This window comes from Gallus gallus, chromosome 2 (assembly GCF_016699485.2).
Source record: "Gallus gallus isolate bGalGal1 chromosome 2, bGalGal1.mat.broiler.GRCg7b, whole genome shotgun sequence".
In the NCBI taxonomy this organism is placed as follows: Eukaryota; Metazoa; Chordata; class Aves; order Galliformes; family Phasianidae; genus Gallus; species Gallus gallus.
In genome coordinates this window covers 80,709,785-80,727,080 of record NC_052533.1, presented here as the reverse complement: position 1 = coordinate 80,727,080, position 17,296 = coordinate 80,709,785, and the positions used below count along the sequence as shown (strand labels likewise).

The 17,296-nt window shown below is 39.5% G+C and overlaps 1 protein-coding gene across 13 annotated transcripts in view; it reads left to right on the top strand.

Moving 5' to 3' along the window:
- The window catches only part of COBL (cordon-bleu WH2 repeat protein), a 150,767-nt gene that overhangs the window by 120,442 nt on the left and 13,029 nt on the right, over nucleotides 1-17,296 (top strand). For all 13 annotated transcript variants that reach the window (XM_040695853.2, XM_015282316.4, XM_015282312.4 and 10 more), the window contains one exon: nucleotides 4,973-5,276. In XM_040695853.2, coding sequence (XP_040551787.1) covers nucleotides 4,973-5,276 — 304 coding nt within the window. The remainder of the gene's footprint in view (nucleotides 1-4,972; nucleotides 5,277-17,296) is intronic.

Here is a 17,296-nt window from a genome sequence, read left to right as displayed (position 1 = left end):
GTAGTCTATCATTGGTGAGCATGACAGTAAACAGTCAACAGTGTCATAAAAGCAGGAGGGAGGTCACAGCTCTTAGTGAACAGTTGCACTTTGGCAAGAGAAGGCACATGCCTTGTACATAGTGAATTCTGAGGGAGGGATGGTTTGGTCTTCAGTGTTGTGGACTTGGGTTCTAATTTTGTACATCTGGGTGAGACATGCATCTTTTGAAAACTTCAGTCTGATCTCAATCCCATTTGAAGTCGATGGTGGTTATTTTCATATCAGTAATCAAAGTGAGGATTTCACCCATGATTGCAATCAAGTATTGAATTCAGTCTTCATTTCAGAAAGTGTGTATTGGCATTTAAACCAGATGTTTATCTATCTCTCTGTCACTGGCATTCTGTATGAGTAATATGTACATACATGCAATATCAAGCTGCACAAGTGTAGATATGGCTCTTCTAAACTCAGAGCACAGTGTTCTCCTAATTGCTTACAGCCTATTGAGATTAAAGCAACGAAATCTCTTTTGTGTTAAACAAGAAGCTTGCATTCTTTACTGATGAGCTACTCTTCCCTTTGCTTCCTGATGATCAGGGGCAACATTCCTGCAAACAGCTTCCCCAAGAAAGCCGTTGTCAGTTGTGGTTGACCTAATTGTGCAGCCGCAGGCCTGGTGCTGGGGAGCATGGCAGAGCTGTGGCAGGGCTCTCCTCTGGGCCTTGCGGTATCTCCTCCTGTTGTACTGAATAGGTACAGGGGAGTGCAAGGTGTGGAGGGACACTGAATGAAACTGTGGGTGAGATATGTCACAGAAATTTTAGTAGAGTTGGAGACCACAACCCATTTGAAGCCAGGAGTTGAACTCCATGATCCCTGTGGGACCTTTCCAGCTCAGGGTGCCTGTAGTTCTAAATGGGTTATGTCTAACTGAAGGAAGAGCTTGGCACTGTTACTTCTTCAGAAATGTAGACAGTCTTCTGAGGACTTTTTTTTACTGTTTCAGTAATACGTTGTCTGTGGCAATCGTTATTTGTGTGCCAGGTCATGGAGTAAATGCTCAGTTTTCTGTATCTTAGTTCCAGTGTTTTGTGTCTGCATAAGGTCTTGAAAATCAAAGGCCAAACTGAAACGGTCTTAGCATTATGACAGGGAAGAGAGCATCAAATAGTAAATTTTTTCTTCATTTGGCCACAGAATTACCTTAGTTGGCTGCCATTACTGTGGTCACACGCTGCTCAGTGTGTGGTGTTTTTGTGCATGCATGCTCTGTCTGAGAAGAAACTATACGAAAATTGTAGCACAGGATTGCATCTGCTACTGCTCATTACCTGGTTATCAGTGTAAGACTAGAAAGCTGTAAAAGCTATTTTCTGATTCCCAGAGTCAAGACCACTCAGTACGTTGAGGTGGACTTTTTCGCATTGCATGTTTACCCAGGAAACTGCTGTGTCCTCCTGTGGCCTGGACGTCTTAGTTTGCACTGGTGAAGACTTGTTCAAGTGTATGAAAGGAAGAACAGGTTCTTAGTTCAACCATCCAAGGATAGCTCCAATTTACAACAGCTGAAACATAACATAGAACTTCAGCTGTCAATATTCACATGTGTGCCTACATGTTAAGTAGTAGTGGGAATCAAAATCTTTTACTTCATCGAGCAACTCTGTTGACATGTGTTAATGTTGGAATTAATGGATCTTCTCCATGAAGATAAAAGATGAGGGAATTGCTTCAACAAATTGATAGACTTAAAGAGAGTGAGTCGTTTTGGTTTTGCATGGGAATTTAATCACTGAATTGAAAGGCATCCTTCTGTATTCCCACTGTTTGGATAGATGTTGCTAAAGAAGGTTCCTACATTGAACAGTATGATTCAGCTGCCAAGACCCAAACATAACTGATAGGGATCTGTTCACATGTACGGACACTGATAAGAGAATCAGTTTTCATTCTAACAATATGTGTGAAGAAGGGATTGGGGTGTGGAAGTCCTGCAGCATGGCACCTTGCTGGATAAAACCTCTGAGAGAAAAGGATTTTGCTACTGCAGTACGTGAGTGAGGCTGTGTGATCAAAGATCTATAATCCCAAACAGAAAGATGCTGGAAATAGTTGCAGACAGGCAAAAAGAGGAGCAGGAAATGAGAGAGACAGCTCGAGAGGAAGAGCTTGACACTCTGGTATCAGGAACTGGAAGCAGGTACTTAGTCATAAATTGTTGTGCCAGCTGCAGGGTGAAGATTATTTGTGGCATCTTGGTGACAACAGATGTGGCCAGTGTTATGTTGAGGTCTCTTTGCATCAAAATATACTGCATTGTGCATTGCTCCAAAACTTTACATGTACTTCTACTCTTTACCTTCCACTTGTGATTTCTTTGCTGTATCATACTTTACTTTGTTCTGTTTTTAACCTGTTGTAGCTTTTACTAATGCTTTGGTGGTAGATTGTTGCTGGGGATTTTTGTTCTTAATTGAAAGCCGAGCAGGCCATATACTCTTACCTGTTCGTTTAATGTATATTTTTGTGGGTGTTTATTGCTGGGTGTTTAATGTCAAGTTATTCTTATTTCTCCTTGATACTGGTGTTTTCCTAATTTAGTTCTGTCATGACCATACTATAATCCATCAGTGTCACATAATTCATTCCTATAATTGATATTTTTACATAGAACAATCTCTTGGATTAAATCTGGAACCTGGAGTTAATGTTACAGAAAATAAGGTCAAAGAAATCAAGTAACATTACTTCCAAAGTCACAATAGAGTCTTTGGATCATCTCCCATCATTAATATTGATGCTTGACAGCACTTACGACTTTAATCATGATTTGTAACCCTATGAATTTTATTGCTTCTGCTGTCAGAAATCAATTTCAGTACTTAATGGCATCTTGTAACCTCAGTCAAGGAGAATGTTGGTTTGATTTTTATTTTAGTTTTACTCAAAGCTTCACTAAGTTACACCCTTAGAAGATTATTTTTGTAATACTTTTTTTTAACAAAGTTGTTTTCAGTTCCCTGACTTAAAGAGAATAGTTCTGTGTATACAGTGTAATGCAGAATTATTTCTGTGATTTTCATTGACATGTAGCTTCATGTATGCTTCAAAAACTTGTAGATTATGACTTTGCAAATAGTGAAGTGTATGTTTAATCTTAATCACACTTGTAGACGTGGGACTCTTCATGTAATTAACATCTACCGCAAGTGTCTGCAGGATCAGACCAGAACCAATTGTTTAACCTTCTTTTTGCTTATGGAGGTTGAAGAAGAAAATGGGGCACACTTTTAATTACCAATTAAACATTCAGATTAGTCTTTATTGATTTGTTATGATCAAAAGTAGTGTGCTTGGATTTGCTTCTGTCTTCAGTCACTCACTGAAATTACTGACATTATTGGCCATTCCCCTTTAATAGCGTGACTGCAGAGTGAAGTCCAGAGTTGTACGTTACCTAAGGAAAATAACAAAATTGTATTTCTCACCAAAAAAACACCAACAAAACAGGAAACAAAATGTTTAAATGATGTGGTGCAAAAACACACACACAAAAAAAAACCCAGCAACAACAGCCCACAAGTGTCTCATAGGAAACAAACTAAATCAGACCATGAAAAACCATACAGTATGTAATCATCTCTCATCACATGCAACTTTTAATACAATTAAGCATGCAAAGGGCATATCCCTTGATCTCCTTCACAATTGACTAAAAGTTGGGAAAGGTTCTGCTTTGAGTTGTGTCTACTTTTTTTCTAACACTACTTGATTTTTTATGCTTTGCTAGGAGATGATTGTTACTCTCCCACTTAACATGTAGGAAATTGAAAGATGGTAAAATAAAGTGACTCATCCAGTAGGCCTTGTGTAGATCTATTTTCCCAATTCAGTATATTACCTGGGAAATGCTGCTTATTTTTACCTACATGTAGTCTTATGGGAGATAATTTACCAAAATTTAAAAGGAGTATTGAAACTATGTCATCACAAGCGATAACAGGAATCATTTCTTGCACCACATCATTTAAACTTCGGTCTATTGTTGAAGTTTAATTTTGCTTTTTGTTTTGTTTGTTTGTTTGTTTAATCATATGCATACATACCATCTCATTTAAATTTACCTTCCTACTTCATTGGAAGGAGTTGAGAGCTCACGTTTCTCTCATTCCTCAAATAGCTTTCCCTATAGAGCTGTTTCCTCAGAAAAGTAAGGAAGGTGATAAGAACATTATAAAACCCAAGCTCCACAGGACATGCACAGCAAACCACCTTTAAAAAAGCAAAGAAGGATGAAAGTTTTGTCATGTTACAAATCATTACTGTAATTTGTAGATTGCTCCAAAAGTAATGCCTGCTATTTATTTCCCTGGAAATGAAAACAGACACAAAGAGAACATTAACACTATTTCGTAAAGAAAATTCTCAGCTACAAAACACAGTTTTTCACCATAGCCACCATCATCAGCTATGCATTTTTGTCAGTGATGAACAAGATTCTGCATGTTGCGCTCATAAACGTCTGTACCAGTGGAAGTGGCCCACTGTCACCACTGCCGAAACACTCCACCCACTGCCTCAGTGTGCTCACATCCACTGTTTGGTCTCCGTAAACATTCCGCAAATGTGGATGAATGTCAGTAGGAATACATCTACACCTTTATATGCACTTCCATGTCAGGTGCCATTGTGTCAGACTGCCCCTCTGCTGCCATCTGTCACACAGCAACAAAATGTAGCAGAATATTGGTGGGAAGGTTCAACCTCTGCTGCCATACCACCAACATCTGCCTCTGACATCATGAGACAACGTAATAAAATAGGAGGCTTTACTTTCAGAGCAGCCTTTGTACACAAATATTGAGCTCTGTTCTATTCTACTGTTTCTAAAGGATTTCATGTATTAATTTTCTACTTACAAAGCAGTAGATATCTGTGTTTATTTTCTAACAACTTTCAACTAACTTTACTTGCTTATTTCATTTAGAGAGCCTGCTGCCTGCACATGATAATTTTTATGTAGTGGATGATACAGTTATGGAGCTATCAGAGGTAGAAGAAACAGCGTCAGAAAGCAGCTGCTTTGCATCTGAGGACACTACCGAAGACTCAGGTGTAGTGAGCTCCCCATCTGACATTGTGTCACTGGATTCACAAAATGACAGTATGAAGTTGAGAGACATCAAGATGGTGAATGGCTATGTGGACTCAGACACGATCTATGGTGCAGAGACTTGCTCTGTGAAGAACGCGTACTGCGATGATATGGGATATGCCGGTACTCCACAGAGGTAAGAATTCATTTGAAGCCAACTCTTGGAAAGTATTTTGCATGTCCTTCTTGCAGGGAGGCATTTAAGAAAGCCAGCTGCTGCTTCTACTTTCTTCTGCTCTCTCATAAACCAGTACCAATGCTAGGTGACTCCTCCCACTGAAGAAACTCTCTGCCAAATCCCCTCCAGTGACATACTTGTAGCAACAGGCAAAGGTCACTTTTCTGTTTGAACGTGTAGTTAAGTTTCTTGCTAAAAGACTGCTGTCCTCCAGAGTTAATTTCTCCAAAAGGTTTGAAGTAGCTTTGTTACAATTTGGTTTCTGTTGTGGTTCTGATGGTATATGAAGTACTGAAAGTGATATTTTGTATTGATCTAGAAAAATGACTTACAGGTCGTTAAGTGGAAAAATTCATAAAATGGGAGAATTCAAGCCATTGAAAGTCAGGTAGAAAAGGATATATTCCGTGAAATCTGAGGGTTTATTTGAGGGTGTGTGCATGTACATGCATATGTATGTTCACTTACTGCTAGCTTCCGCTGGTGTTGTACTGCAGTTTTTGCAGGAAAATACAAGAATCTGGAATTTAACTAGAAACTACCCTCAATCAGAAGTGACTCTGGCACTGTTTGTTTGCCAAAACTCACATAGTTGGTGGCAGGGCCACAGTGGGAACCCAAAATTTATAGGACTTCGCAAATACAAACTGGCCAAATAGGAAGGAAGCTGTGCCTCCAGCAAGGAGGGTGGCCTGGTAATACTGACAGGGATCCACTCTGTGTGATGCTGCCGAGTCATGGGACAGGGGCCAGAAATTCCTCAGAATTCTCAGTTGACACAAAGTCTGTGCTTTCTGGTCTGTCTCCATTCAGCTTCTAATCTGTAGCCCCTTCATAAGAGCATGTATCATGACCTAGTTATTTCCTTCCACACATTTCTGAGGGAGAACTTCATCCTGGATCATTCAGTGGATGATGAATTAGGTATAAATTAGGCCAAAGTCAGTATTTAACCTATTGGAATGATTTCAGGGCTTTTCTTTTCTCATCAACATCAAGGGGAGCAGGGTCACGTCTCATTTAGATACTTGTTCAGAAATACATTTTACTTCTGATTTTTCCTTCTGCAGTGTTTTAGGTCCTGATATAGTCTGTCTTTAGGGGATTAAATAGGCTAGTATAGTAGCTACAGTTACCATTCCAGACCTGATCCAAAAAACAACCCATTACTTTCAGTGGTAAGATAATTAAGCAGTCCCAATTTTCCTTACAGTCAAGGATCTAAAGGGTTAGGAAAACACACATGTACATTCAGGGGAAGGAAAAAAACAACAAACAAAAAACATTGCCATATCTGAGTGGAGATACCAAGAGAAAACACTGTAAGAAAATTCTAATCAGTGGAAAATATTTTGGACTTCTTCTAGATTTTGGATTTGCCTTTGTTACATAAACTATATTTTTGATTTTTAATATTTGGAAAGAGTACTTAAAGAAGAAGCAACGGGACAATGTAACAAAATGCATTATTAATAGAATTTGCAAAAGCCACTGATCTGGGGAACCATTTCATTGGCTGGCCAGCAGGGCTACCATTTGCCAAGCAGGCGGATTGGAAAGTGGAAAGACATATGGGGCTGCAAGAGCGCAGCCCATCATAGTTGGGGAGCTCATTGTCCCCCCTGCTCAGCACCTGGGAGTCCGGTTCTGTAGTACTGCACGCAGCCCCGAGGCAGGATGGCAAACTGCAGAGGGTCTGTAGGAGGGCCACAGAGGTGACAGGGTGCTGGAGATGCAAAGTATGAGGGGGAAAGGACACTGCAGTTGCTCATCTTGCAAAAGCAATGCAGGTGTGGAGGGATCTGAATGCAGTCTGTCACCATGCAAAAGGAGGACTGTGAGCAGAATCTGGATGCAGAGGCTTCTTGGGGTACACAGTGGAAAGAACGATGGTCACTAGCTGCTGTATAGGAAATAAAAATGGCATATTAGGAGGAAATTCCTCAAAATAGGAGTGGTTAAGCAATGGAGCAGGTTGCACAGAGACTTGAAGAAATCTCTGTGTCTAGAGGTTTTTGGAACTCAGCTAGACAAAGCCTTGGAAGGACTCAGCTGACTTTGAAACTATCCCTGCTTGGAGCAGCAGGTTGAACTAGGCTCCCAGTCTAAACTTAGCTGGTTTTAGTATTCTAAGTGCTCTGTATTTGTCTAATATGTCCATAATTAAAAAGGAGAGGAAATAGGAGATGGTTTTGTTGCTGAAGTAGAGGGTTTCATGAATTGTGGGGTATTTTAGTCTCTGGGACAGCAGAATTATTTCAAATCAATGTTAAGGTAGAGCCGAAGTCTAACATCTATGATGGATTTTATTCTCATAGCAGCAACCATGGAGGCTGACACAGAGAAGATACTAATAGTAAAATATTTAAACTTTTGTACTCTGAATGTGCCGGCAATGTTTGAAGGTAAATCCAGTTCCACTGCTAACCTATTTCTGTAGAAAAACCAGCTTTGAAAATCGTGCTCTTCTAAATCCTTTTGAGGTTAACTTGCTAAGTTTTTAAAAGCCAATTCCCGAATGTAGAGGGGAGGACAAAATGGCCATGTTTTTTTTTGCTTGTTTGTTTTTTAAGCTATTCATATTAAATTCTCGTTTTTGTCGGATTTAAATCAGTTCAGAGTACAGTATTGAGTACAGTCAAATTTGGAGTGCATCAATTTCAGCTGCTGTTGTCAGAGCAGCCACCACCCCAATGATAAAATCTACTGAGAGCCCTGAAATTATGTGTAGTTCTTATGATGAATGAGCTTCTTTGAGGACCAAAGCAGCCTTCTAAATTCCCAGACAAGTCAAAGTGCAGTTTAAATGAATAATCGATACCAAGCTACGCAGAGTTTCCAATGTGTTTCAAGAGCTACAGAACTTGAAGGAAAATTTTACATGGAGTTTCACAATTCCTTTTTGTCTTTTTCTGGTCCGTGTACCAAGATCTAACTCGGTTCTTAAGATATGAAAAGATAAATTTAGAGAACATGTTCAGTACTACAAAGAAACAGTAGTTAGCAGAAGTGAAATGGAATCCTCCTTGAGTCTGAGCTCCACTGAAGCCAGAAATTGTAGTTAATTTGGCCCAGGCTTAGGGGGAAAAAAAGTTAATAAAAATCATGGAAATATTTAGCTTTAAATTGTAAAGCTAGCTAAAACTGGGGCTTTATGCCCTATGAAATAACTGTAATTTTGTATACTACAATCATTTTGTACTGTGTGGATAATAAAAACTACCCTTAAAGTGGAAGTAGATTCTGTTTAGAGTGTGAAGAGACTATAAAGAAGGACCAAGTGGTCTTTTGCTTGTGCACCCTGACAAACTTTAGTGAAGAGCACAGTCAAGCCCACAGTTCTTCAGTAGGTTTGTTCTGAGCTCTTAGCCTGCACTCCAAATCATGAAGGATATTTTGCCATGTTGCTTACTTTGGTTAACTTTATATGTATTTTTAAATGTATTTTTCTTGGAGTTTCTGGAATCATTCACTGCATGGCACGGGTGGTCTCAGTGCAGCAGAAATGTCTGATAGCTTTAGAATATCACAGCAGGGTCTGTACCTCATCTGTTAATGAGGTCAGGGAAAGCGCGGAGTGCTGATGAGGGATACAGTCTTCAACATGCAATGGGTTTATCTGCATTTAGCAGCATAATAGTATGGCCAGGGTAGTAGGTCATGTACCAACTTTGTATGTACAGAAATGACAATTGCAACACGTAACGAATCTCATTCCTAAAGAAGACAGATTTCTAAAAGAAAGTCTCCCATAGCCCAGGGGTGTCCAGTCCTCTGTGGTCTTGTTTTCCAGTATGTAAGAGTCATTTGCACGTGCACTCTTTTTTGTTCTGTTTTGGGATTCTTGTTTAAGCAGCTTTAATGTGAATAAACAGAAGAGTAAGCGTGTAGAGTACCAAATCACTCTACACTTGGTTCTGCCTCTAACCTATTAAACCATCTTTGTCTCTGCCTCTGATATGCCTGTCAGCCACTTACTGTGTAAAATTCTGCACACAGTTATGATATCTCACAATATGTTTATACAGTGCCTGGTAGAGCAGAATCCTGATCTCAGCTGGAGGTGCCACAGCATAACCCCTATAAATAATTGACTACATGCGATATTGGCTGTGAATGTTTTAGTAACTGCTGACTCTGTACACAGTATAACATAGTTCTCTTTCTTCATATCCTTCCTTACAGTTGATTTGTGTTATGTATCTGTTCACCAAATTTTAATATATAGTGTTAAATGAGTAACAAGAAAACCACAAAGAAGCTGAAATGTTGCTTATGTAGCAGTAAGCACATCTCATGATCTCACAGTGTTGCAACTCTGTCCTCCCATACCCCCTCCTTTCCCATCCCTTGTATGGTGTCATCACGCAAGCTCCTTGGGGCAGGGATCAGTCAATTTTATATGCCTATAAAGCATCCTGCACACCTACTGTCTCGAGCTTTGTAAATAATTACACATTAAAAATTATTTTAAAATAATGTTATTAGGGATGCTAAGTCACATGCTCAAAGTTAGCTAACATTAATATTAAGACTGTGTAACCTTAGTTTCCCCCCTTTAGCCCTAATTCCCCCCATTTTGTGCAATACGATAAAGTCTCTAGTTAAATGATCATACTCATTTTTTCTTTCTAAGTTTCAGAGCTCAATTAATGGAGCAGGTATACCAGTTTGCTCTCAGTTCACATTCTCTTCTAGAGCCAGGACTATTTAATTTCCTCTTGCTCTTTCTATCTTGCTCATCACACTAGTATCCATGTGCCATGCAGACTTTAATTAATTTCTCATCCCAGTAGTCATGTGAGATGAAGAGGAGGCATTGTGGCATTATCTTACTGTAGAGAAAAAAAGTTGATGCTCGGGGTCAAGGCAGACCAGTGACCATTCAGACCACACAGGACCCATTTATGTCAGCGCAGTGAGCATTCAAACAGCATTTCATGTATCAGAATGCACCTCTCCATTTCCTCCAGACTCTGTTCTTCAAAGGCATCTAAGCATTTTGGCAGAAATAAAATAACAGAACGCTCACGGGCATGATGCATGTTGTTGCCTTTGGACTGTCACCTGTCAAAGGTGTAAGGTGTAGGCAGCTGAAATGGGAGTTAAGGGGCCTTTAGAGGGGGTTGTCCTGCCAGCCGCAGAGAGCAGTGAAAATACTTTAAAATACAATATGTTTTATTAAAGTTTAGAAAGGTTTTTGTGGGATTTTTTAAAGTGCATTAAAATCTAAAGGGAACTTGCTGGTTTCAGAGCTAAATAAATGCATCATCATAAATGGTGACTTGTCAGGGACAATAAGATAAAATATTCTCCAAAGGCCTAAAAGGGATTTTCCCCTCCCTTGAGTTCCTCCTGTGTCAGTAGCCATGAAGGAGGATTATTTTTTCACGTACAGCTAATTGAGGGCGTAGGGTGGGGGTGGGGGAACCCTGCAGAGATCAGTTCATGCTGTGGATCTGGACAGGGAGAATCCCGTTTCCTCCCTTTCTCTTGGGAGAATTTGTTACCTTTGGCTCTGGTTGTGGTAGCTGAGCTGTGGGGAGGAGAGGGAAGGCTGTTCTCTTTGTTACCAACCTGAGAAATACTCGGCTGTTTGCTACAAAATTCTTTGGGTTTTGATGAGTTAGATTAAAACAAATGCTTGAAAGGATAGGGGTGGGTGAACTTGTTCTGCTTAATTTTCAGCCTATTCAAATTCAAATGTTACAAGGTTTTGTGTTCCACTTGGGAAGGACAGGGGTGAAAAAGAACTTGGTAGCTGGAGAGAATTTAATGATGAAGCAGGTCAGAGGAAGCGAAAGTATAATTGTGAGTGGCAGAAGGCAGTTGGAAGGGAGGGGAAAACTAATTAAAATAGCAATAGGTATATATTATATATACACACATTTGTGTGTACAAATATACTCTATATAGTTACTTGTCACTTGTAGCAATCTCAGAGAAATACTGGAAAGCTTTATTCTGTCATTCCTCTGTAAGATAGGTTTTATTTTAGCTGGGTAGACATGTGTTCTACGTTTTTGGAAACCGAAATGTACTGCTGATAGGGAAGAAGGAAGAGAAAGGGTTAAAGTGACAGAGAGAACTTCATGGGTGAAAAATTACTTAATTAAGCCCCAGATGTCTGACAGATTTGCAAGCCTCTGCTCCTTACATACTTTTGCTAATTTCCTTCCTTATCTCTGGCTTTCCTTTTCCTCTTGTTCCAGAAAACTCTTTCAATTTGGATATTCTCATACACTTTTTTTCTTGCAGATGTTCATGGAGGGAAGGTACTAATGATATTATGGTTAAGTAATAGATACTCACAATCATTGTAGAGCAAGTGTCCAGATTAGCCTTTCTGTTGAACTCGTTGGCTGGGAAAATTGCTGTATACTTTAGAGCTGTGTGTAACACATTGGATGTTAGGAAGCAGCTTGGATTGCTAAAGGTGAAGGGCTCCGGTCTTTGCTCTCATTTTTTTTTTTTTTGTGCAAACCAAGAGAAGTTATTTAACCTCACTGTGCCATCATTTAACCTGCAGCATTACTGTGTCCAGGTGACGTTGCTGTATTAAGATTTAAGTCAAGCTAGTTCACTTCTCTGACCATTTCTGGCAATCCTGTCTGCCTGCGGGCTTTCCTATTGAGAAGCTGTTGCCAGAGGCCGGTGCAAGGAGGGGGAGCGGGGGCATGCTTCCAGCTGTATAGCAACTGCAAGCTGCTGCCTCTGCAGCCTATGGGAGGACTGTGAAACGTATGAGACATATGTCTGGGGCTCTGGAAGCTTAAATCATCGTGGTATGTAACAGGCTTAGAGATTTCTAGCATTAAGAAACTCAAAAACACAAAATACTATAAATAAGCATACATTTTTTCATTTGCTTTCTATTTCTGACCGGTCAACATGGAGGAGGACTGCAAAAGGTCCATAAACATAGCTGCTGCAGAAAAACTACTTTATTTTCCTCCTTCTCTGTACTTGTAAGTTCCTATTTTTATCATGTGGTTTTAAATCTGAGGGCACTACTGGACTTATGTATTCTAGGATTGGAAAACAGATTAATCTAATTTCTAATTATTTTTATTCAGCACAGATATAAATGCTGCCTAAAGACCATTGCAGTCCCGCAGAGCTAAAAGCAGAACACAAACTAAAAATTTGGAACAGAAATGATACTTGCACCTTGCTCTCAAAAAGTATGTGTGGCCTTCTTTTAATTGACTGTCGAAGAATGTAAAAAGCAAGGTTATATGGCATTCAGCAGGATATGAACATGCGTGTTTTTTCCTTTCCTTAGTTCCTGCCACTTTCAGAAATCTTGCATGAAAGACAACTGAGGACTTCGTTATCTAGCCAGTTCTAAGTGAGATGTATTTTCCAGTATATTAACAGTCTACTGTCAGCATTTGTCACTATGACTGTTTTCTTTGGTCATACGAAACTAGGACTTTGAAACTTCATGCTCACGTTCACAGGAGGTAGCATTAAAAAAAGGATTTCATTGGTCTGGTCATAGCTTTGATGATTAGAAAGTGCATTCCTTATACTAACCACTCTTCTTTCCTTGAAAGGAAATAGGGAAAAAAAAATTATCCAGCTTAAGAAATACAGAAAATAGAAAAATGGTCCCTAAGATTTTGTACACTCTTGACTACTCTGGAAAATAGTTTCCTCCACTTCTGAAGAGTACTTTGCTGCATCAATCACAGAAGCAAGTGAATAAGCACTTTGAAATTACTTTATGTCATTTCTGGCCTGGTTGAATAGCAAGTCATATGAAAAAAGGATGCACTTTCAACTGTGTTTTCTACAACTTAAAATCATTCAACATCAGCCTTTTCTGTAACACCAGGTATGATAGACCCCAAGTGGAAGCATTTATCTCCCCAGCATTTATCTCCCCAGCATTTATGTAAAAGGAGAATATTTTCAATCTATTTTGAAGAGGAAGAGTTTGGATATGTGCAGCAAGGTTAAATTAAATCCCTAGTAGCAGACTGAGAAGATGCTTAGAGCAGGGAAGGTAGCCCAGATGCTTCAAAGCCCAGTGCAGAGTCACCATAATGCTAGTCTTCCACATTGGTCAGTTCCTGATGGCTGCTGAAGATGCGTGTGAGGAGCTGAATGCCCTCCTGTGTGCTGCTGCACTGTTAGCCCTTCTGGATTTGACTGTTATTTACAGTGGTTCTGTCTGCCCTCCCCAGCTGGTGATTTAGAGGAGCTATGGTCTCAAGATTCTCGATTTAATCAAGGTAGCACAAAATGGGTGAGACTCTCAGAAAGTGTTCCGTGAACTTGAGAAATGTCTGCTGCCATTTCTCTTGCCTGCTGCTTCTCCATCAGGTCACAAGTCTCCGTCAGTTCATGTTGTGTCTGTCAGACCCACACAGATGTCTTCAGTGCCCTGCATTATTTCAAATGGTACTGAGTGTCCCGAATGGACAACTGAATCTTTTCCTCTGCCTCTTTCCTGTAGTTTAAATAGCTCTGCATTGTATTTCTTAGTTATTTTGGAAGCTGCGGTCCACCTGTGATTCCATAGGGGAGGCTTTCCAGAATTCCTGTGAGGTTCCCAAAGAAACCTTGGTCTCTTGTACCATTTGCAAAGCCCCAGTAGAACAAAAAATGTAGAACAAAATGGCAGCTTCTGTCGTTGCAAATCTGTTGTATTTTAACTGTTCGGTGGTGTTGGTTTTTTTTTTTTTAATGCATTTCAAGCAAGATTTTTTTCTCTCTTTCTTAGAATGTAAACTTTCTCATAAATGTCTGCCTCTCATGGCACTCATTTGACAAAATGCTGCAGTAAGTTTCATTTTGTCTCCAACTGTGCGAATGACTGCCGAGGAGTAATTATGTATTGTAGCCTGAGCTCAGTGGAGCACTAAAGGCAGTAGTTTAGTAGTCTCTCTGCTTGGTTCTGCACTCCTGCACAAATCTCAGCTAATCTACATAAGTAATAAGTGAACAGGCTTCCAGGAACCATACATGTTTGCCATTTCGAGCTTGTGCTAAATACGCTCCGTTTTTAACACCTCACGTTACCAGAAAGGCAGCAAAAAGGTTATCAAGTTGTTCCTTAAGTCAAAAAAAGTATGTGTGAGAAAATGCCACTGGTAATGTTTGTCCAGAATGTAAAACATAGTACTGGAATAAGTCCTGTATTTTTCTTGGATTCTGACCAAAATAGAGCTGTCGACAAAAGAAAAGTGTATAGCGTTAGAAGGGAAGAAGGCTTTGAAAAAATATTAGAGGCCCTCTTGTTTTCCTTTCTCAAACACTGTTGTGTGAAAGAGTCTTTTTAGGCATATTTATAGACTATGTGAGCTACTGGAAACTACCAGACTTTCACCTCCCAAAACACATATCACATTTTAAATTCCCAATGCTAAGAATTTAAAGAAGAGCTCTGTGATTAGTATGCACCTTCTGGCTTGCTTTTTAGGTGAGTTTGGAGATGAATTGAACAATAGCTCTTTTAGGAATTTGGAAATGCACAAGGAAAGATCTGCTTTTTCTGAACCTCCATCTGTAAAGAGCTAAGAATCCTTTCATTTTCAATGCATTGTTCTCTTTCCTTCAGAATAATTCTCTGAATTGGGTAGTATTATCCCAGTTGCCTAGATGAGGAGATTGAAGCCGAAATTGAGAGGTAAATTACCTATAGTCGCTGCATAAGTGCACAGAGGATAATGAAAGAAACCTCTGCTGACTGTTGCGCCCATGAAGGAGAAGGTGATTTTTCTGTAAGGAGTCTTTGAAAGATTCTACAGTGTTGTCATGAGAAAAGAGCTGGTCAGTGCAGTGAACCCATACTGCCTGTTTGGAATCCAAGAATCTCTGTCCTAAGCCCCAAATAATGTTTTCTTAGATGAGTCGCCCATAAAACGCTCAAGCCAATTATTTTCATTATTTGCTGGAGAAAGCCCAATACCAACAATCTTTGTAATAGAGATTTTGGCTGTATTGAAGAGTAGTTGTATTGAAGAGAAGGCAACAGATAAGATCAGGTACCAGAAGGTGGTGAACTTGCGTGGCCTTCATGGAATGAGGTCTTTCTCTGATGGATATGGATTTACACATTTATCTTCCAAGGTTTTTCTTGAACCATAGCTCAAAGCACCTTCTTCGCAGTAGCTTAGAGAAAGTCTCAGTGAAGGTTAGTAACTTGCTTCCAACTGGGGGAAACTATCCCATAAGACCAGTTTTGTAAAGAAGAAAACAGTGCACACCTTCCACACTGCACAGACATATTGTTTAGCTAGTGCTTAGTTTTAATCATTTTTCCCAGTGAAAATGCTTCCTTTTAATTTGCAAATAAATGGTTTAAAATGCACTCAGGTTAGCAAGATTTTTTTTTAATTAATTTTATAATTTTTTTCACTGCAAAAACAATAGAACATTCAGGTGGTTCATAGTTCTTACCACCTTTAGGTTGAGAGGATTTTTTGCCAGGCTTCTGCTTAGTTTGAATACCGCAGTAAGCTTAAATCTTGCCAGTTTGTCAGATGAGTGGTCTCGTTGGTTTGTGTGTGTGAACACTGCAGGGTACAGGAAAGTCTGTCTTACAGAACTAGTTGTTCCCATTAGAGACTTTGACTGAATTGTGTCACCTTTCTCTTAATCCATCCTGGAGAAAACTCAGTTCGTCATGATCTTGAAGTATGAGGACTGAGCCTGTGCTTCATCAGTTCACATTGGCTTCTGGGGATGCTCAGGGCCTGCAAAGCTCTGATCAGTGGCAGATGCTGGAAGAAATGATATTCCACCTGGAGAATGCTTCCTGCACTGCATCTTTTCCTCTGTATTCAAATAATAAGTGCAGATTTCAGTCGTCAGAAATCTAAAGATTCCAATTTGGGAAACAATTTAGGTATTATATGTAGCTTTGCCACCTTGGATTCATCCCTGTTTAGGAAGAAGGATCAGGTTCCAAGAATGCTACAGAGGATACAAGGAAAGGAAAGCTGAATGAAAAAAAAAAAAAAAAAAAGGAAAGAAAAAGAAATGAAATGAAATGAAGTACCTGGTGCTTGAAGATGTGCTTTCAGCTAGTCCTGCTAGGACCAAGAGAAGAATAATACAATAGCAAAAATAGAAGGTACACATTAGAGATCATTTAAATCAATGTCAAGAATCATCCCCAAATATTTAATCAAAAGATTGTCTTAAAGGGGAGCAGAAAAGTACATTTTTTCAGGTGATGCTCAGTAAACTAGCAAAAAAAAAAAAAAGTCACCTATCACTTTATCTGTGATATTAAAGGCTTGATCTTGAAAAGGGCAAAGTTGCTTTACCTGACCAAAGTGGCTTGGGTGTGGTTAGATGGAAAATTATTTTGTCAACAGTCTAATCTCAAGGGCAGAACGTAGAGGCAGTGTCACAGGTGACGTTTTGACTTCAGGTGAGGATCGGGTAGCAGAAAAAAATGAATTGCCCAGCATGAAATCCTGGCTTCACTGATTTAGATAGGAAAGCTCTGCTGGTCAAGATTCTTCCCAGGAAACAGAATGTCTGTTGTGTAACAGGTTTTTATGTGTTTGTTGTTGGGGTTTTTTTCAGGTTTTTTTGTTAAGATTTTTCTTTGTTTTGTCTTTTTCTTTAAATAAGCCAAGACAACACTTGGCACTCGTTCTGGTTTTATACTTGTTTTTAGATCATTGTACAAGTTTGTCAAAAAGCATAGAGTTATTTCTTGGCAAAATCAGGCCACTTTTCATTAGAAACAGCTCTCAAGGGATTAGTTTCTCTTTACTCCTCCCCTCCCTTCCCCCAGGATGCAGAGTGATTGTCTAACACTGTTTCACTCTATTTATTTTTCACCATCGTGCAATTTTTCTTTAATTAAGGTGCAGATTTGTTGGCAAAGTGTGTACATGGGATGGCTAGTGGTCTGCTTTAAAATTACATGGATATACAAAAGCTTTGCCTCAGCATATGCTGCTTTTCTGCAGTCCGGCTGAACTGCATGCTTCACAGCGAAGCCAGACCAT